The 22,561-nt window shown below is 37.1% G+C and overlaps 1 protein-coding gene across 1 annotated transcript in view; it reads right to left on the reverse strand.

Annotated features, from left to right (window-relative positions):
- Positions 1–5,860: 5,860 nt before the first annotated feature.
- CEP192 (centrosomal protein 192kDa) overlaps positions 5,861–22,561 on the reverse strand; it is a 120,027-nt gene continuing 103,326 nt past the window's right edge. Inside the window, exons 37-44 of the mRNA XM_004683968.2 lie at positions 22,143–22,350; positions 19,846–19,925; positions 18,858–18,953; positions 14,099–14,218; positions 13,580–13,701; positions 12,168–12,294; positions 11,667–11,725; positions 5,861–6,291 (exon numbers count right to left, since the gene is read on the reverse strand). Of these exons, the coding sequence (XP_004684025.1) occupies positions 6,153–6,291; positions 11,667–11,725; positions 12,168–12,294; positions 13,580–13,701; positions 14,099–14,218; positions 18,858–18,953; positions 19,846–19,925; positions 22,143–22,350 (951 nt within the window). The 3' untranslated portion in view covers positions 5,861–6,152. The remainder of the gene's footprint in view (positions 6,292–11,666; positions 11,726–12,167; positions 12,295–13,579; positions 13,702–14,098; positions 14,219–18,857; positions 18,954–19,845; positions 19,926–22,142; positions 22,351–22,561) is intronic.

Genomic DNA, 22,561 nt, shown 5'->3' on the forward strand with positions numbered 1-22,561 from the left:
AACAGGCAGATCAACGAAGTACACTGCTGAGGGGAGCAGCGGGCGGGTCAGGAGAGGTCTGCCACACCATGTGGTCACCTCCGGGGCAGGAGGGAGTCAAACTCATGGGGAAGTGGTTTCAGCTTCTTAGTGCAGTGCTTTAACCCACTGCGCCACCAGGGAGGGCCACATGTCATTCTTTTTCCCTCCTTCTACACTTCAAGCAGCACTTTAAAATACTCTCCAAATAAACTTACAGTTCATTATTTGTTTGTTCCTAGGTGTTTTATTGTTTCTTCCACTCTTCTGAGTGCTTATTATTTTTCACATATAGTCTACTGATTTCTGTATATCAATTTTGTACCAAGTCACATCACTGAGCTGGCTTATTATATATTTTTTAAGGAAATTTTCTTGGAAATCCATAGCAACAATTAAATTATCTGTTTTACACATCTCATCTATCCCCCGACTTTCTCTCCATGCACTGGAGCCCTAAGACAACCTTGGGCTGCAATGTGGAGTAGACAGTCACAGTCTGTCCCCAACTCTGCACCTCTAGTGCTTCTCCATTAGCACAATTTACTTTTGCTTTGAGACAGAAATACATTTTTTAAATGAGTGTCCATCTATTTCTATATCATATTCTTGATATTTCCTCTAAAATACCAAGAAACAGATGTTCACCCATGTATTTTTTAAAATTATTTTTAATGAGTACTGAGGTACCCCCATTAGGGATTATCACCATAGTGCACCCAACTCCCACATATTGCACCAATGCTTCCTTCCCTTTTTATTCTTCTCCCTCTCCCTATTGGTGTCTCACTTCTGAGAAAAATCAGCTATTAACGGTTAGTTTTCAGCTGTGCTTGAGTGTTAATTTATGCTCCAAATATTACTGACACCACATGATATTTATCTTACTACTTATTTTACTCAGCATTATCTTTTCAAGCTTCATCCATGTGGCTGCAAATGGTGAGTTTATTTTTGATTGGTGAGTACTTTTTCATCGTGTATATGCACCACATCTTGACCCACTCATCTCTTCTGGGGCACTTAAGTTTTCCTCATAGTTTAGCTAGTTTAGCAAATAGCTCTGTAATAAACATGGGAGTGCAAGTTTCTTTCTGAATTGGTGGTTTTGAAGTTTTTGGATGAATGCCTTGCAGTGGAATTGGGTCTAGTGGCAGATCCATGTTTGAGACACCTCCACACAGCTTTCCATCATGGCTGGATCAGTTTGCATTCCCACCAGCAGTGTAGGAAGGCTCCCTTTTCTTCACATCCTCACTGGCACTTGTTTCTGGTTTTATCAATATGGGCCATTCTCACACGTGTGAGTAGTAACTCACTGCGGTCTTGCTTTTAAATTTCTCTAGTAATGTGACTGTGAACATTTTTTTAATGTGCTTGCTGGGCTGGTCAACATCTTTTTTTAGAAAGAATCATTACTGGGCCCTCCCAGGTGGGTTGGAGTACAGCACTGTGAAGCTGGCAGTGGCCACTTTAGTGTGAGTTCAATCCCCGGCCCTGTATGCATAAAATCTTAAAAAAAATCATTATGCTATTGTAAGATTGTTATTTATTTTGCCTAGAACTGAGGTGCAGGGAGTGAAAGGTTTCATCAGAGTGGGGAACAGAATAGGGCAATCTACTGAGATACACTGTTGAGGGGAGCAGCGGTGAGACAGGTGAGGTCTGCTATGCCATGTGGGTCAGCTCTCTGGCTGGCATCGAACTCAAGCCATAGGGGTGGTAGTTCTGAGGCAACTCCTAGACCACCAGGAAAGCCCTTAATGTCTTCTTTGGAAAGGTGTCCGATGAGTTCCTTGGCTTTTTTTTTGTTTGGGTTAGTTTTGTATATTTGTTTTTAGAGTTTTATGAGTTCTTTGCATATCTTTGATATCAGCTTTTGTCAGATGTATGGTGGGCACGTTATCTTCTCCCATTCATTAGGCTGTCTTTTCATTTAAGTCATGGTTTCTTTTGCTATACAGCTTTTAGTCTGATGCAGTTTCTTGTTTTTCTTTTGAACCCCATAAGGATTCCTATGTATTATCTCTTTTATCTTCATTAATCCCATAAAGAATCCTATGTATTATCTGTTTCCTTCTATGTATTTCATGGTTTCAGGTTTTATGGTTTTCAGGTTTTATATCCAAGTCTTTGATCCATGTTGAATGTATTTTGGTGTATTGTATGAAATTGTGGTCTAGCTACATTCTTTTCATGTAGTTGACCAGTTTTCCCAACATCAGTTATTGAAGAGGCTGTCCTTGTTCCAGTGTATATTTTAGGCTCCTTTATCATAGATTAACTGTTCATATAATGTGGCTTTATTTCTGCATTCTCAATTGTATTCCATTGGTCTTTCTGTCTAGTTTTGTTCCAGTACCAGGCTGTTTTTAATTATTATGGCTTTATAATATAGCTTGAGCACTGGAAGTGTGACACCTCCATTCTCGTCAAATTACCCTTGCTATTTGGTTCCATACGAATTTCAGTAGTATTTGATCCAGTTCTTTGAAACATGTGCTTAATCTGCATATTGCTGTGAGTACAATCACTATTTTGACAATAGTCAATGAACAGAGACTATTTTTTTCCATCTCTGTGTTTTATTTCTTTCAACAATGTCTTAGTTTTCTTTGTATAGATGTTTTACATCCTTTGTTAGGTTTATTCCTAGGTATTTAATATTTTTTTTTGATAATTTTAAATGAAATCAGTTTCTTAATTTCCTTTTGTCTCATTGTGTATAGGAAAGCAACTGATTTATGTGTTGATTCTATACCCTCCCTCTTTGCTAAACTCATTATTTCACTTAAGTTTTTCTGTGGAATATTGAAGGTTCTCTATGCATATTATATGTCATCTGCAAACAGTAACTTTCTCAACTGGATTTCTTTATTTTCCTTTTGTCAAATTGCTCTCACTAGAACATCCAATACTGTGTTGAATAGCATAGGTGAGAGTCAACATCCTTCTCTTTATCATATCTTAGTGGAAAAACCTTTAGTTTTTACCATGCACATGGTAATATGAACATATTAGTTATGGGTTTTCTTATGTGAAGGCGTGTTTTGTTTATCTCCAATTTTTCAAGGGCTTTCAACACATTGAATGTTGAATCTTATCAAATACATTCTAAGCATCTATTAGAGTCGAATAACGTAGAACTTACATCTGAAAGTTCTATCAAGGAGGAAGTTGCTTTCTGCTGTATATGTCAACCTGATCATAGAATAAAATACTTATTTTCAACATTTTATTTTTTGGGGTGAGCACAGGCACAGGCGAAATGAAATTTACTCTTTGACAGAGTATGTCCAAATCTTTACCTGTCATAAAAAGCAAACTTTTTTTTTTTATGCCAGGTAATCAGGGGAGTATCTATTTCACATACAGTTTAAAAAAAGAAATTTTTTTAGTCACAATGCTCACTAGTCCTTGGAATCTTTACATGAAATTTTTCAGCATTGTGGCTGAACTGTACAAGCTTGTTAAACTTGTAGTGGCTTTTTTTTTTTTCTTCAGGAAAAGCACCTACTGTGTGATCTACTACTGAATAACCACCACAAATTCAGTCACTTAAAAAGCAAGCACTTATCACCTATTTTTTCTGTGGGTCTAGAATCCTGCAGTACTGTTAGGTTCTCTGTGCAGGGGCATCCCACAGGCTGCAGTCAAGGAGCTGGCCAGGACAAGGCTTTCATCTCAAAGATTCATTTAACTGGGAAAAGATCCACTTTCAAACTCCTGTATGTGGTGGTTGGCAAACTCCACTTCCTTTTGGCTTTCTGGATTCAGTCCCCAGTTCCGAGACAGCTGTTGATTAGGCAGCACCTTTGATTCTTTGCCAAGTGGCCCTCCCTAGGGTAGCAGGTTGCTTTATTAAAGTCAGCAAAAAAAGAATCTGCTAGCAAATTGAAGTCAGGTTTTATAGTATCACAGATGGGATGTTTCATCAAAGTTAGGGTATTTTACTGGTTAGAAACAAGTTATTTAAGTGGAGGGAGTAACAGGACTCTGAATACTAGGAGATAAGAATTGTGGGCTCTTTTAGAAAGTGCTGGCCATATCCACCATATTCCTGATTCTAATGATCCTTACTTACAAAGTAACTATTTTTAGAATGTCTAAACATTTTAAGTTCTCTGCTCATTCTCTTACCCAAAGGTAATAAGGAACTGTATGAAGAGACTTTGGAACTGTGTGAAAAGAGAAAAAAACAAGTAAACTTGTCCTGCATTAAATTTAATATTTGAATTGTGTAGTTTTACTACTTTTATGTGTCACTGACTAGTTATAATGACTATTATAGGCTAACAATGCCTGCAAATGTGGACCTGTATGTTTGGAGATTTAGGTTTTGTACTGGGGGACAGAGTCTCTAATTAGTGAGGCAGAGTGCAATCACAGGGGTGAATTGGCAGGAAGATGGACCTGTGGTTACAAAAATTCACAGTGGTATGCAGAAATTCAGTAGTAGCTGACTAAAAAACTAAAAAAAAATATGACTTGCCTAAAATTCCTCAAAATTCCTCCAAATAAGCCAGCTGCTAGTTTCGGAACCAACAATATTAAATTGTGCCAAGGTCTCCAGAGTGAGCAGCAACAGAGGAAAGTCTGTGAGAGGAATGATAAATTAGTTTTCACTAAATAAAAAAATTTATTTTTAAGTTTTTTTTTTTAAACTTATGCATACAGAACTGGGGTACAGGTCAGAGGTGCAGGGGCAGTAAGAGGACTCACCAGAGACAGAGTGGAGAGCAGACTGTCGAAGTACACTGCTGAAGGGAGCAGCTGGCGGGCCAGGAGAGGTCTGCCTCGCCATGTGGGGTCACCTCCTGGTCAGGTGGGGACTGAACTCATGCGGAAATGGCTTTAGCTTTTCAGTGCTGTGCTTTAATCCACTGTGCCACCAGGGAGGGCCCCAAATACAAAATATTTATATAAAAATCAATCTCATTTAGGAAGTTTTTCAATTTAGAACAAGGTTTTTATCAAATCTCTACAAAATTATTTAATAAGACGCCATGACGTTAAATATAAACATCTGGAAAGTTAAAACTGAATTGAAAAGAGAAGCTGTTTAAGAGCAAAAACAAGTTCATATTTATGAGAAACAGCCCAGAGAAGTGTACCACACACAAAAGTATATTGTACATATAAAATCATCACTACCTCAGTTTAAATTAAGACTAAAAATAGATGCTCTCTTAATTCAGTCTCATTTCTGGACTAACTCAGCAATGATGAGGCAAACTAACCATCAATGGATCTACAGAACTTTAAGTTTTGCCTGCTTGACAATCAGGACTGTGTCAAATGTGTTGACCTAGTTGGGACCTGCAGGTTTGTGATTTCACGGCTGTTTTACAAGCAGTATAATAAAACTTTTTAAAACCGGACATATACTAAGATTACTTTTTCCCTAATTACTTCAAGAAAAGTTTCTATTATTTGCATCTGCACACCCAAAATAGAAAAACTAAGGTTTGGATCCCTATCCAAATTGTCACGCCTTGTGTTGATATTTAGTTGCTCATCAACCTTATTCATCTTATTCATCTACACTAGACCACGCCATCCCAGCCCATCTACAGGTTCAGCCCCACCCATAGTCTGCTATCATCTTGCCTGTCTGTCCTCAGATGCTATTATGGGTACCTGGAGAATACAGCAAGAGGAACTGTCCCTTCTCTTGCTCAGACCTCTCTGCCAAGAAAGGGTCTATCTCTAAGTCCTCGACTGATAAAAGGGGAAAATCTCAGAACAGATCCAGGCACTCAGAAATATTCAGCAAAATAAAGGATTATTTTGATTTCTGAAAGACACATTAAAAACACAAGTTCAATGGAACTAAGTTTATTTCTGGGTAAGCCACATTAAAATATATGCCGTATTTATTCAAAATGTCATAATCAATGTAAAAATAGAGCTCTCTTCTCCCCCTATAAAAGTTAAGTACAATACTATAGGCTACATACATGATATTTCTAGTTAGGTCTTCAGTGTTAACTTCTCAAAATAACAAACAAATCTAGTTATACATATCCAATTTATAGTACAAAATATATACAAAAGCATAATCGTAGTGTAGTGTAGACAAATAAAATTACCAAAAATATAATGTAATTTACTTTACAGAGAATGTATTTGAGTTAATATTTTTCGAGAGCTTCCCCACTTAGTCGAATAGCAATGCTTTTGCCTTCGTCTGTTTGAATGACAAGTAAAGCTTCAAATTTGCCCGCTGACTTTGGTCTGAACTGCACAGGCATGTTGATGTAATGTTGAGCTCTATAAAAAGAAGAGATGTCAGCAAACTGATCTAAGTAACAAATGAATCCCCTGCCACAGGTAATTTATGGAACTTTTAATCAAAAATCTTAGAAGCTCTTAAGATTATACTGAGGTAGATAATGAGTAGCCTCTGCTTAAAAGTAGCAGGTTAGCAAATTTTTGTTCCTAAAACTAAGTCCTAAGATCTTCAAAGATACCTTTATTTCCATGATGAATGAGAGGGCAGACACTTGAACACAGCCTGAGGTCATCAACTCAAGTTTTAATCATAAGTGAAAATTGATTAACTTTTAGATTTTCCTCAGAAGATACTTATTTAAAGTTCAACAATCAAATGTGATACACTGACAAAATTAACCCACAACAAACCCTAGAAATATTACTTCTCAATTGAGGGTACTAAAGGGGGGGGGGCGGGGAGGGAGGGAGAAAGAAGGATAACAAAGTGGGGAAGGGTCCAGGTCTAGGGTAATGGACTGTGGGTGGTGCTTTGGTGGTCGGTGTGGTGTGTTGACATACAAATGAGGGGGTATGAACTTATTCCTGAAAATCATACACAGTGTTGTTATAAGCCCCCCAAATTCAACTGATACATGCTTTCTTTTTCTTATTTTCTGATAAACCCAGACTAGTGTTAGTTTTCTGGTGCACAAAGTCTTTTTCCTGGATATAACTGATAATATGTAATTATCAGTAATATTTTTAAAGTCTGGGTTATTTTCTTCAAATGCATTATAACTTACTTTCACATGTCAAACACTACAATGTGTTTTTAAAAAATGGGATCTGGGGGCCTCTCTGGTGGTGCAAGGAGTTAAGTCTCAGCACTATCAAGCTAGCCACTGCAGTACTAGTTCAAGTTCGATGCCCTAATTCAAGTATGATTCCTGGGGTTGAGTTCAATCTCTGGACAAGGAGCTGACCCACATGGGGCAGCAGACCTCTCCTGTCTTGCCAGCTGCTCCCCTCAGCTATACATTTCGATCAACCCTGTTTTGCTCCCTACTCTATCTTTGGTGAATCCTTTTACCAAACACACTTCTGGCCTATACTAGCTCTTGTATGAATAAACTAATAAATAAAATAAATCTTTCAAAACAAAGTTAAAAAAGGCACATAGTCTATGGAATTGAGAAACAATTTTTGTTTCATGCTAGTTGTTTAGTGCTCAGAATAAAGTAGTATGATTGTCAACATAAGACAGTTTGTAATTTATAAATAACTAAAGTAAAATATTCCAAAATAAATCTCTGGAAGATTCCATTATTAACAAATTTCAAATGGCAGATAGTACTGGTCTATGCTTAACTAAGGAAGTGATTTTTTTAACAAGTATTATAATAAACATTTATCCTCTGCTTTATTTACAAATACTGTGAATAAACTGGAACATGATTTACAAAAACCATTAAGTCTAACATGAGTACAGAATACTGCCAGTAAGACAGTTGTACTTAAAATAGTACCTTGTACAATTTTCAGAAACTGCTTTATCTTTTTTATGGATGAATGCATGTGCACACAAAAAAGAGAAAAGAGAAAGTATGCTGAACCTAACAGAGGTCTAGTTGAAAACCTTTGCTAATTTTACAGCAAAAACATGACAACAAACATGAATTAGCAGTCTAGAGGCAGTTGTAGAAGTGCACTCTAAGTCACCTCATTCATTATCTGTCCCTATTTTCATTTAAATGGTTTATCTGAATGTGTAAATTAAATAAACCATTAATGTTTCTTTTTTACTTTAAAAGGGATGGGGAAAAACCAATAACCAAAACCCAGCACACCAGTACATTCAAGGTGTCATCTTAAAAGAAGTAATAAATTCTTGCTTTTTTAATGATAGTGTCATGTTCCTTGGCTGTGACTTTGGTATGAAATATCTAGAGAAATCCTCTAGAAATGCTCTAGACCACATAGAATAGCATGTTCCATTTTGACAGCTTAAACAATTCTAGCATTGGAATCAAATCAACAAGCTTAACTCTATAAAACTACTTTTAGATAGCTAACAATGAGCATATATATTTCAAAATTGGTGTCTAGCAAAAAAAGCTGAAGCTAAGCAAAATGCCACATTATTTACAAACACTGAATTTCAAATTATAATTGTTTTAAGCTACATTTCCCATACTGTCTGTAATAATTGAGTCAGGAAGAAAATGAAGAAAAGGAAGAATATGCGGATAGTTCGTGCTATGGCCAGTAAGACGACTACTCTCAATTCAGATAGGTTCAGAGAAAGGGAATTTTCACAATTCCGTATTTTGTGAAAAAAAAAAAAAAATTTCAGTGATGAAAGAGATGGCTAACAGCCAAAAGTAAATTTCAGTACCTTAAATTTTAAGGTACTGTCAGCATTCTATTAATATATAGTACCTCAATGTCAACTACATTATACCACCCCAAATTCCTCTTAGAGGTCTTTCAAACAATTGACCTTGTTCCTAATAGGAAAGATCAAGGTAGATGAGTTGGCTTAGAAATTTCAGCTGAAATAGAATTTCAAAAAGATCTGTAAAAGCAAATTAAAGGGTATCATCAAAGAGACTGTGTGCACATATTTAGTGATGAAAGTTAGAAAATGAATGTTTAACAGCAACAAATGTTCACTGGACCATCCTCTGGTCATAAGATGAGAAACAGAAATAACAAAGCTGAACAATATAACAAGCCATTTTAAATGATTCTTTACCAAACTACAGTTGAACTGTAGGCAAACACTGTTTTAAAAATATCTTTGATATTCGTTTAAGGGAATTTAAAAATGGGAGTGGGAATCTGTTAAGACTTCTTAAAACTTTTTTTTTAAATAATAGTTTATTTTACTTGAAACTTAAAAAAAATTATTTATGCATACAGGAACTGGAACACAGGATAAAGGTGCAGGGAGGGTGAGGTAAGAGGATTTACCAGAACCCAGAACAAGCAGGTCCACAAAAATACACTGCTGAGGGGAGGAGAAGGCCATACAGGAGAAGTCTGCTGCACCATGTGGGTTCCCTACCTGGCTGGGAATCGAATTTATGCTACAGTGGCTACAGATAGCTTCATAGTGCTGCGCTTCAACCCTTAGCAACACCAGGGAGGCCTGAAGCCTTTTTTTTTTAAAGTAATGTTTTAGAACTCCTTGAAACAAAAATCTTTCCAGAAAATCAAAGCCATTTGCAGTAGTTTATGACGTGTGTACACTAATTTACACAGAAGTATTCCACTTGATCTACTTCATATTTGAAGATATACACCTGCAAAAAAAACTGGTAAGATCTGGCAATATGAACCAGATAAGAGGATGGGATAAGGTAATGGGTTATCATTACAATACAGTTTGAAATAAGATAACAGTATAATTTATTCAGTATCTATTATCGGTGAGCATATAAGTTACTAAAAAGTACAATTGGGAATATAAATGATTCATTTATAAAAAAATGAATTTTTTGCACAGTTCTGCCCCTGTGTTTATTAGCAGTAAGTACCAATGTTTGAGTATACACAGTACCAGTCTGACTTCAATCAGGACAGACATTCACTAACTGGAGATGCACAGCCTGCTGGGAGATAGGCACTCAGAACAGAGAAGCTGGAAAAACTGGATTTGTAGTTCTTTAACCTTAGAACTTTCCTGTGCAGTTGTTAATCCCTATGTAAAGGGATTAAGTGGGGGAAGAACTGATTTAAGTCTTTGATTGTGATCAAAATCTGTGGGGTTAGTATTACAGGACCCAGCCAGTAAGGGTCAACTAAAGAGAAGGTTCAATTATGCTAAGGCTGATATCATCAGTTAAGTACTTCCCATGACTGCATCAGCATTTGCACAGCTCTCCTGCTTCTCTACATTATCAATAAATTTTTTTCTAGTAGCAATTACTTTTCTACTTAGAAATTGCATTACTCCATGCTGTCAGGAGCATCACCACCTCCTTTTACAGATTAAGAAACTGAGGCTTCATGAGATTAAGTCAATAACTTTTTGCATATATTCAGTATTGAATTTACCTAGATATATTCAACATTTAATTAGCAGTTTGTAACTTCATGTCGGTCTCCTTAGAGGCAAAGGTGGAGCATAACTCTTTACTTTTTTGTGTAGAAGAACTGGGTATAGGCCAGAGGTGCATGGGGGTGAGAGGATTCACCAGAGTTGGGAGCAGCACAGGCAGATGCACTGAAATACACTGCTAAGGGGAGCAGCCAGTGACAGGAGTGCACCTTATGTGGATCAGCTCTCTGGTAGGGACTGAACTCAGACTGCAGCAGTGATAGTGCTGAGACACCCCATATGCCACCAGGGAGGCCTAAAAAGTACAATTACAGCTTAACACTTTAACGTGTATAAATAACACATTTCATAGTGTGTAGATGGGGAGGAGTGATGGGAGATGAAAAAGTGAATAAACAAGGGTAAAAGATGGAAGGAACAGGCCGCCTTCAACCCATCTCCTTTTCAGTGTCTAGCTAGAAATGAAAGCATCTGGAAGACAGGCCCTCCCTGGTGGCTCAGCGGGTTAAAGCACAGCACAAAGAAGCTTAAACCACTTCCACATGAATTCAATGCCTGCCTGCCCCGGAAGTGACCACAAGGCGTGGCAGACCTCTCCTGACCAGCCCGCTGCTCCCCTCAGCAGTGTACTTTGTCGATCTGCCTGTTCTGCACCCCACTCTGTCTCTGGTGAATCCTCTTACCCTCCGCATCTCTGGCCTGTACCCCAGTTCTGTACGAATAAATAAATAAATCCTAAAAAAAAAAAAAAGCATCTGGAAGGCAGCATTCAATGAAAGACAGTTCTAAACTATCTGCAGAGTGCTGCAAATTCTCACTGAAAGTAGCATTTTGAAATAGTAGCTTAATGCTAAAATTAAAGACTTTATAACTATTAAATGGAGAGATGTAAATATAAAGAGGACAAGAGAATGAGGCCTTGATTTAAGAATAATATAACATATTTGAAGAATGACAACTTGAAAATATAAGTTTTCCCAACTTGGGCAGGTTTTTGTGCCACTTAGTAAGAATTTATATCCCTCATTCTCAGCATAATGAAGATAACATTTAGAACAGAATTCTTCTGAAGTTAATCACATGATAATTAAGATACTATGTAATGTTGGACTTGCAAAATATTGAGAATCTTATGCTAGATTCAAAATACTGCCCAATGCTGCTATACTGTAAAACAGCCCAGTGAGCATCAAGAACGTATTCTCTGAAGGCTCCTTTGTTTGTATTTTGAAATCCACAAGCAGGTACATGCCCACAGTGTTGGTGACAAAGATGAGAGGCTACAATAAATGATCTTCCCAAGAAATTCTGCTATCCTAAAATCAAAGTCCTGTACTAGGATAAGAATGTACTGACATGATAAACTCACCTCAAAGCATATTTTGAATGTTTGACGTAGAAAGGCTCTCTGGGACTCAAAAACTTCAGCTAGAATTTAATATGAAACACCTTATGAAATCATTGAAGTTAGATACTTGAGCATACTAAAAATAGGTAATGCATTAAATTAAAGATATATTATATATATATAAACATAGTCACAAAACTAGGTAAGGTAATAAACTCTCATGTGATCAAAGCACATTTAAGGGAATTTTCATGAGTGTACTCTAGCTTTGACTAGAATAAAACTTACTCAGAAATCTCAATATTAAGAAGATTTTTTAAAAATCTCAAAACTATGAAAATAAATACTAAATATTTTTGATTTTCAGATAGAACCATGAGCTGCCTTTCATCTACAGTATTAAAGGTAATTTTAATATTACAAAATATAAACTTACATATGCATATTTCTGACTTTCGGAAATTATTTACCAGAGTAAATACATTAACTTTTCAAAAATCAACAACAGCATATCCAACTTACTGCATGTGTAATAAAGGAATTATTTCGCAAATTCACTTTTAATGTCCTTGATTCCCCAACTGTAGTCGGCAGAAATTGGTACATATCTTCTGGGGCATAAACTCCGCGGTGAGTCAAGTCAAGCTGCCTGGTTAGGAAATTGGTTTAAAAATAAACTATTTTAGTATATCAAATTATTAAGTGCTTAAAATTTTTAGTTTGTCTCAGAACAAAACACTGACATCAGGAGGATTCTCATGAAGGTGCTGGGTGGCTGCTCCACCAAAGAGACAGCACCTTTGTCCTTTCATCCTGGTGTTGTCCACTGGACAGTCTTCATTTCACAGGGATATGGAATAATGTGAGAGTTGTTTTGGTAGCATCTGATGGTGGTGACTACTACTTCTTCTTCTTCTTTTTTTTTTTTAAGATTTATTTATTCATATAGAACTGGGGTACAGGCCAGAGGTGCAGGAGTGGTGAGAGGATTCACCAGAGACAAAGTGAGGAGCAGAACAGACAGATTGACGAAGTACACTGCTGAGGGGAGCAGCGGGCGGGTCAGGAGAGGTCTGCCACGCCATGTGGATCTCCTTCAGGGCGGCTGGGAATCGAACTCATGTAGAAGTGGCCTAAGCTTCTCAGTGCTGTGCTTTAACCCGCTGTGCCACCAGGGAGGGCCGGTGACTACTTCTTCTTAACTTGTCTTCTCGAGTCCAGAGTTGACCTATTTTTCCATGGTTTGGGTAGGCTCACCTCCAAACCCAACATGCTTGTTTCCTGGACATCACTAACTACTAACACACACTGTTTCCATGCCAGCCACTTTGGGTGATCCAGTGACCTCACAGTAATGTGACCACAGATTTGTATCTTAGCTCAGACTCTGAGACATACCTATACATTCAATTAACACACAATTTATCTTTCCCAGGCTATCTAAATACATCTCCACATGCACACATACAAACTAAACTTGGGATAATTCCCTTTAAACATGACCTCCATTTGTATTTCCCATTTCTGGGATGGTTTCTGAGAGCCACTCTTAACCCCCTATATTCTCACATCCCTTTACATAATCCAATACTGATGAGGCCTTCAAATTTCCTTTCTAAATCTTTCTCATATCTGTTCATTTCTCTCCATCTGCCTTGACACTACATTAGAACTATAAGTATACTCAACACCATGAGTGAGTCCCCAAAAACATAATGCCAAGTGAAAGAAGAAGACACAAAGAGTGCATATGTGTACGAAATTCAAGCATAATAATCTACAGTGAAGATCAAAACAGAACAAATCTTGGAGTGGGAGAACAGAATGAAGTATATTTTCTATCTTGACATGCAAACTCATAGGTAAAGTCACCGAATATTTTACTACAGTAATTACAGTACTGGAAAAAATTTATAATGACAAAAACAGCATACCCAGGCAGGAGAGCAGAAGCTTCTGATATAGCTCGTCTTTGAGGCTTAACCATATTATTTATTTTAATTAGAGTATTTGTGAAAACAGATGAAATTTCAGGTCCATTTTTTGATTTGACACTCTATTAAAAAAAAAAAAAGGGGGTGAGGAAGGAGAAATACTCTAGGATTGTATGAATATTTACCTATTTGAATTCTACAATTTCTTTTATAAGTTTTAAAAGGAGACTTAAGATTTAACAATTCCCCAAATCACAAACCCTATACTTTGTACTATTCAGTTTCTTACATACACACACACAGAGTTAAGTCAAACATAGATTTGGTACACCCAAACCTAGACCTCAAACATGCCAATCAATGAAGATGAGTGAGAAAATTAAGATTAAAAACCTGCACAACAGAATTAATGAAACTGGAAAATATTTTTCATTTTCAAGCCAATTAGCCATGTCAGTTTCAACTAGTGTTTTCAATATATACACACAACAATAAACTTAAATTGAGTATACTACTCACTTGTCCAGAGAGTTGAAACCGTAAGGTATCTTTCAAGTGAGGCTCTTTAAGGTGATGACATTCAACATCCCAAAATTGGGCATAATTCCCTCTACCCCTAGGCAAAAATGTGACAGAGACCTACAAACAACACATCCAGGAGATAAGTTTAGACACTGAAACTTGTACATGTTGTTAAATTACCAATTCAAAGCACTGGAATAAAAAACTATAGGGAAAGTTGTTTTTGCATTGGCTAATTCTATAGTTACTGTATCAAATTCAAAATGCTTTTTTTATTTTATATTTTTACATTATTCTTCATTTTGTACATTTTTTTCATCGCAGTTGTAATTCCTGTGAACTTCCTACCACCATTTCACCCATGTGCCATTACCATAGTCCCATGGGTTCTTCCAACCCATTTTGGTCTTATTCCCTTCTAGTCCCCCTTAAATGTCTCTGGTCTATAGTTATTAGATGATTTTTTTTTCACTTCATTAAAATCACTATATCCATCTATTTATGTATTTTTTCCTGATCCCTTACACTCCTGCTATGAGTGAAACCATCCCGTATTTCTTTCTTTCTGGCTTATTTCACTAAGCATGATCATTTATTTATGCATACAAGAACTGGCGCAGGTCAGAGGTAGGGGGGGGCCGGGTTAAGAGGACTCACCAGAGACAGTGGGGAGCAGAACAGGCAGATCTACTGAAATATACTACTGAGGGGCTGTTGGCAGGTCAGGAGAGATCTGCTACACCATGTGGGCCAGCTCCCTAGCTGGGGAACTTGTGCTCCAGCGGCTGTGGATAGCTTCATAGTGTTATGTTCTAACCTGCTGTACCACCAGGGAGGGCCCCAAAATGTTTTCTTTACAATTTTATGTAACATAAAATGTAAATATTTTTTTAAAAGTTATCAAAAAATTCCAGTTGCCATGTACAAAACCTAAAAGAAACAGGTCAAATCACTCTTTCATAGTATTGCTGAGACCTTCTGTTGGCTATCTGGTAAAGCAGTAAGGCCTAGCATATACCACTAACTGGAGAAGGCTCAGAGGATACACAGAAAGTATGAAGAATGGGGTGGGTGTGCAGTAAGGTAGAAAAGACAAGCACCATTTGCTACATTATAGTAGCTCCAATTAACTTCTGAATGTTGTTGGTTACCCTGAATAAGTTCATTAATGAAAAAGCTTATTATGTTTAAAAATAGTATTTTATAAAGTTTACTAGCACTTAAAAGAGTTTCCAGTGTTAAAAATACTATTAAATAGCTTAATAATAGGTACCTTCGATTCTGAACTTAAGTCACTTAACTATTCTATTGTTAATTTCTCTTAATACACAGCATAGGAAACAATGTGGACAACATGCTTGAGTGCAAGGAGGCAAAGGGAGGAGACTGGTGGAGAAAATGAGGCAAGGAAGATTAGGGAATGGCATGGCACGTGTAGATGATTGAGTGGCAGATGATTAAGGAATAAAATCAACTGTGTCTTAAATGATGGAAAAATACAAATGGATCTGGAACCACTAAGACTACAGTACTATATATCCTATAAATACATTTCATACTTCCTACCAATACCAGAAAATAGAGTGAAAAAATATTACTCCAAGTTATATACTAGGCACATAATGAAAACTTTAACTTTTACTAGTTCTTTACACCCATATCAAACTGACCAATGTTTTAAAAAGTGTGTCTCTTACTTTAAGAAATAGTTTGCATCTCAGAGAGTTCTTTTTTTCCTCTTGGATCATTGCTATATGTATCAATAATTGTGTTATTTGGTGACACTTCCCTAAATGGGGTCCCAGAATAATATGCTTCCTTTTCCCCCTTAATGTATATTAAGTAACCAGACCTAGAATTCAGTGTGATTTAACAATGTATTCACTGCATGAATTTTAGTTGATGGACATTTAGATTATTTCCACTTGTTTTTTTTTTTAAGCTATAATGAACAGAGTTGCTATGAACACTTACTGCAAAAAGTTTTGTTTGGGAACCAGTTTTTTTAATTAAAGGTTTATTTATTTATGCTTAGAGAACTGTGGTACAGGCCAGAGTTGTGGTGGGTGAGAAGATTCACCAAGACAGAGTGGGTAAGAGAACAGACAGATCTACTTTTCAGTAGATCTGAGGGAAGCAGCAGGAGGATCAGGAAAGGTCTGCCTACCTGGGTATCAAACTCATGCTGCAGTGGCTTCAGAGAGCTCCACAGTGTGGTGCTTTAACCCATTGGGCCACCAGGGTGGACCCTGGCCAACAGTTTTTAAACTTTTAAATATAGAGATCTAAGTGGAATTTTGAGCCACACTGTAATTCTGCATGACTTACTGACAAACTGTCAAAAGGCTATATACCTTTTAACATTTCCACCAATCAGATGAGTGTTCTAATTTTTCCATATTCTAACCAATACTTTTTGTCCTTTTTCAAAATTTTTTTTAATTTAATTTTTATTTTTAAAAAGATTTATTTATTTATTTATTCATATAGAACTGGGGTACAGGCCAGAGATGCGGAGGGTGAGAGGATTCACCAGAGACAGAGTGGGGAGCAGAACAGGCAGATCGACAAAGTAACTCTGCTGAGGGAGCAGTGGGCGGGTCAGGAGAGGTCTGCCACGCCATGTGGATATCCTCCAGGGCAGGCTGGAATTGAACTCATGCGGAAGTGGCTTAAGCTTCTTAGTGCTGTGCTTTAACCCACTGTGCCCAAAGGGAGGGCCTTTTTGTCCTTCTTTTTAAAATAGTCACCTTAGAGGTTTTGAAGTGAGATCTCATCTCTTTAAGCTTATGGTTCCCTGATGACTAGTAATTCTAAGTATCTTTCATTTATTTTTTTAATTACATATATATTTCTTTTGGAGAAACATTTGTTCAGAACCTGTGCCCATATTTTAAACTGGGTATTTGTTTTTATATTGAGATATGAGCATTCTTTACATATTATGAATACAAATCCTCTATCAGAATTGTTTCATAAATAGTTTCTCACACACTCTGAATTGTCTTTTTACCTTCATAATGGAATCTTTTGAAGCACTAAAGTTTTAAAGTTTGATAATTCATCTATTTTTACTTTTGACACTTGTGCTTTATTAGTATAATAATTAAGAATACTTAAGGTCATGAAGATTTATAGTTTTGGTCCTTACATTTACATGTATGGTCTGTTCAGAGTAAATTTTTGTATATGACAAGAGGTAACGGTCCAGCTTAATTCTTTTGCATGTAGCTATCCAAATGTCTCAGCACCATTTGTTGAAAAATATTCTTTCCCTATTGAATTGTCTTGATATCCTTATGGAAAAATCAACTGACCATAAAGGTGAGGGTTTATTTTGGGACCCTCAAGTTTATGCCACGTATTCTTTATTTCTAGCCTTACCTCACGACACTGCTTTTAATCCCAGTAACTTTGCAGTATATTTTGAAAATGAGAAGTCCAAATTCTCTAACCTTGTTTTTTTTTTTTAAAGCTGTGGTGGTTATGCTAGGTCAAATACATGTCCATATGAATTTTAGCATCAGTTTGTGAATTTCTTAAAAAAAAAAACAAAAAACCCACAACACAATCAGGTGGGATTTAGCAGAATCTGTTGATAAATGCATTGTTGTTATATATGTGTTAGGCCTTTTGGGCCCTCTCTTGTGGCGCTACGGGTTAAAGCACAACACTATGAGGCTAGCCGCAGCATGAGTTTGATCCCTGGCCCCAGAGGTGACCTACATGATGAGGCAGACCTCTCCTGATCCGCCTGTTGCTCCCCTCAGCAGTGTACTTCGTCAATCTGCCTGTCTGCTCCCCAATTTGTCTCTGGTGAATCCTCTCACTGCCCCTTCACCCCCAGCCTTTACCCCAGTTCTGAATGCATAAATAAATAAATCTTTAAAAAAAAAAAGCCAGGCCTTTCAATTCATGAATAAGTTATGTCTTTCCTAGTGGGGATCTTTATTTTTTTGCAACATTTTCTCAGATGCTAAACTTCTGTCAAGCAATGTGTATGTGCCCTGTTCTGTTGTTTTTTCTCTATTATGATGTGGGAGGTAAAACAAACTCTGCTTATAGAACTCTGTTTTTCAAATAAAGTCAAAAACCCCCTGGAAGCTTATTTTATACATATTCAGTAAAGTACATAGAGCTTGTGGCCACTATCCTTACTCAAAGCTTCCTTTATGATCAGTTATGATTTTACAAATATATTCTAGAATTTATTTGCAGCCTGAAGAGGTGTATTTTAAAATATTAGTATAAAAAAGCATGTAAAAGGGCAAGTGACTGATTAGTGTCACTAAGAAGTATTTGAGGGGGCAATGTCAGATTCACAAATGAATTAAAATATCAGAGGGTCCTGGTAACTAAAGGGGGTCTGTCACCATTTATGCATAAAAATATGACAGGAACACGTTGTTGTTTTTGAACTGTGGTAGATTTTTTTCTGACCATGGTTGGTAGATAAAACAAATCAGTGCTGCTCAAATGTGTTCTAAGTACTGCCAGTATATGGTCAGATGAAGTGCTTCTATCTGAATATAAATCAACCATATCATTGAACATTGTGTTTTGCTTAGCTGGCAATTTTTCAACAGCAAACCTTTCTGCTGCAGGAAGTAGTACAGCTTGTCCTGTACAACCTGGCAATGAGCAGCACTGGTCTATGGGAAACAAATTTCCTGGGTAGATACAGATGACCATTTTTGGTCAGTCAACACCATGTTCAAACCAATTGGCTATGGGGGAAAAAAAAGTCAAAACTAACCTTTTGGGTGCCATGGCTTTCAAGTATACCAGAAATAGGAAAACATATGAATGCTGCATAGGTAGCTCTAAAAACATCTCCACTTTCGTCAACTCCCTACAAAGAGATCATTTGAACAATCAAATGAAACAAGTTTAATTTCAATGACATCACTGCCCTTGTTACTAAAAACATAAAATTTGCTTTACAGTGGAAAAGGCACACCCAGTCCTGTCGTAGAGTGAGAATGCTGCTTGCCTTGGCTCATAAGAGATCTCATGCTGCCTCACTTCTTATCAGCAGCCTCCATCCAGGTTATTTTGTTCTTAATGTTTAAAGATTACCTTGTCCTTAAGAACCTGGACATGCACTTTTAAGATCTGTGCAATTGAGTTCTTACATTTCTTTTCAGTAGGTCCAGCTCTACCTTTTTTGCATAATTTGCTAATAGTCTAGCTCCAAACTGTCACAGTCACGACATATATGAGAAAATGATCCAAGTGTTCTAAGCAACACTTGTTGTTGACAAGTATTCATGACAACTTGTTCAATTCAAACAGCGCTCACTGGGGGATACTATACATTGCATATATTCTGCTGACACTGGCAAGTAATGTTCAAGTCCATTTCTTGAACTAACTCCTCTTGCTGAAAACATAATAAAATTACTCAGAGAGAAAAATATGTGTGTGAAACACACAACATCCTGTAATAAAAATTTTATATTATTTCTCAAAATAAGTTATTTCATATTAAAAAAGGATTTTGGAAACAGCACTAAATAGAGCAAGTATATATCTTCACATACATTCTCTAAGTTTACTTTTAAAACCGTCTATGAAAAGGATTATGCATGTTTTAGCCACAGCTATAGTGAAAATTAAGTAAATGAATTAGTGAAAACAAACAAAAAAAATCAATATTCTCAACCTATGTTCACAATTTAATTTTTAAACATTTTGCACAAAGCCTAACCATTAAAGTGAATATATGTGAAGTAATTACTAACCTTGACATAAGGTGGGGCTAAAGAAGAAAGATGCCATTTCACGTCTCTGTTACCATGATTTTCAAGTTCCAGGTAACTTTCTAAAAGGATCACATATATATAGGCTCAAACTCTTTGGAGAGGTAAATAAACATATTACTGTGATAATTCATTTCTATAATCACATTAACATTGGGGGGGGGGGAAGAATGCAATCACTAGTTCTCTGAGGAAAGGAGATCTTTCCAACAGGAAAAGAATGACAATATTTTCTAACAAAATCAAGTTTGTCTAATAGCCTAACTGGATTTACTGAAATGCAATGCAAGGTTACTGAAGGGTCTCAGTAAGGGAGCAGTAAGATGATTTACATTTTAACTGGGTAAGAAGTACTGGGTTCTATGCAGAAAAGAGACTAGAAGGAATCCAGAATGGAAGAAGGAGCCCTTTAAAATGTCAGTTTCTCAATTGAAAAATGATGCTGTGGTGAACTGCATTAGGTCTACAATGGGATGAAAATGATAGGCAAATAGCAGAATCCATTTTTTTTAAAAAGATTTATTTATTTGTGCATACAGAACTGGGGTGCAGACCAGAGGCGCAGGGGCGGTGAGAGGCTTCACAGAGACAGAGTGGGGAGCAGAACAGGAAGATCGACAAAAAGTACACTGCTGAGGGGAGCAGTGGGTGGGTCAGGAGAGGTCTGCCACGCCATGTGGTCACCTCCGGGGCAGGCGGGAATTGAACTCATGCGGAAGCAGCTTTAGACTCTCAGTGCTGTGCTTGAACCCGCTGCGCCACCAAGGAGGGCCAGCAGAATCTATTTTAAGGGAGATTCAAAGGATTTGCTGATGGACTGGATGAGAGGAGAAAAGGAAATCAACTTACAGGTGTTAGAAGCTAGGAAAAGATGAGACAGCACATCAGGCAGGGAAAAACTGGGAGAGCTAGTGATGGGCAGTCATGTTAACAAAATCACATAAAAGAACCTGGGTTTGGCAAAATGAAGCTCTTTAATGACCCTGACAGGAGCAGGTTCAGGGTGTAGTGGTAACAGTAGCTAAATAGTCTGAGCACAATCCTTTCACTAGGAAGAGATATCAGAAAGAAGGCCTAATTCCAAGTAGAGGGGTTAGTCTGTGATGGAACAGAAGCCTTATTTTCAATAATTAAGCAAATTCAATAGCTGCAAAGAGTGAGGCAGGAGTGAGGAGAAGGAGGAGAATGGGAGTTTTGAAAAGAAGCTGTTAGTTAACCGCTGGAGATGGGTAAAGGTCACATACTAAGCAGGCTGATAGGAAAGCAGAGCACTGAGGGGGGGCTTTTGAGTGGTGAGACGAATCAGGCAAGGCTACAGTTTCCTCCTCGAATGTTTTACTACTAAAGTAGAGATAGGGAGTATGTAAACAATGAATTTAAATAAGGCATGGATTTTGCTATACAGGAATGCAGAGGGAAAGGGGCACAAGATAGTTACTAATGTGAGGTAGTAATTATGATGGAATGTAGGACTCAAGGAAAGTTATAAAAGACATGGGATGAGAAGAGATGAAGAGTGAAACAGTAGTTGGGCCAGTGGACTGGAGATCTAAAAGAGGTCAGAGAATTGCTACAAACCCTAGAGGAAGTGAGCTGGCAAGATGGAGTGGGGCTGAGGGTGATGGACTAGAAGTGCCAGACCTGAAATAGTGAAAACAGTTACTGGTGATGAGCAAGTCCATGGGGAAGACCATGAAAGCAGTAAACTGAGCTTGAGTGGAAAACAAAAATCAATGAGAGGCAGTCAGCTACCAGTCCCAAATCCTTTCTAACAGGTCCCACCTACAATTCTAGTAATTTAAATTGAGCCATCAATGGGGGAGGGTAAGGCAAAAAACAATACTCTCAGTACCTTTAAAGAATATTAGTAACAAATTGCATGCCACTAGATGAAAGTACTGTTATATGTTACTTATTATTTATTCCTTAAAGCCCTTAGTGTTAGATATTAATTACAATGACCATCTAAAAATGGGGAAACTGAGCAAATGTATTTCTCAGCAATTGTGTTAAAAAAATCTAGAGCACCCATCAAATACAATCTAAGATTCCTGGAATATACAGTTACTGGACACCTAGGCTTTAACATTTTATGACTCTCAAGTCATAAAATGACTTGTGAATGGAGAAATCCAGTCAATCACTGAAATAACTATAAATGACAATTTGTTTTTTCCTGAAGTAGGGGAGAAATCTGGTGCCTATCACTAAGTATGGTTAATTAAGAAAACAGTATTTAAAGCTGACAGTTGGATGACTGTGAGGAGCTGATACAATACCTGAAGTTTCACCAGGTTCTGTTACAGAAAAAGTAACAGTCTTGTTTCTTATTTCAATTTTTGTGGAAGGTGGTTTTGTTATTGGTTTTGCCAAATAATTAACTGCAGGTTCAGTGCCTGGAGACAGGATTCCAAATGGGCTAGAGGCCATACAAGTGACAAGTTCCTGTTGGGTCAAATCTTCCCGAATTTGAACTTTCACAATTTTCTGAAATGAGCCAAATAAAAGAATTAGACACAAATGTAGCTATAATTAAAAAAAAAACTTTTAAAATCATGGTAAAGGATAGTAATATCAAACTAACAAAGCATTGATAAATTTAGAAGTTGCACATTTAGATCTAAAAGTAAACCTTTGGCTTTACCTTCTTTCCCCCACTCTTCTTTTATTAAACCCAAATTGCAAATTAATAATTGCT

This window comes from Condylura cristata, unplaced genomic scaffold, assembly GCF_000260355.1.
Source record: "Condylura cristata isolate star-nosed mole 26May11 unplaced genomic scaffold, ConCri1.0 scaffold00016, whole genome shotgun sequence".
In the NCBI taxonomy this organism is placed as follows: domain Eukaryota; kingdom Metazoa; phylum Chordata; class Mammalia; order Eulipotyphla; family Talpidae; genus Condylura; species Condylura cristata.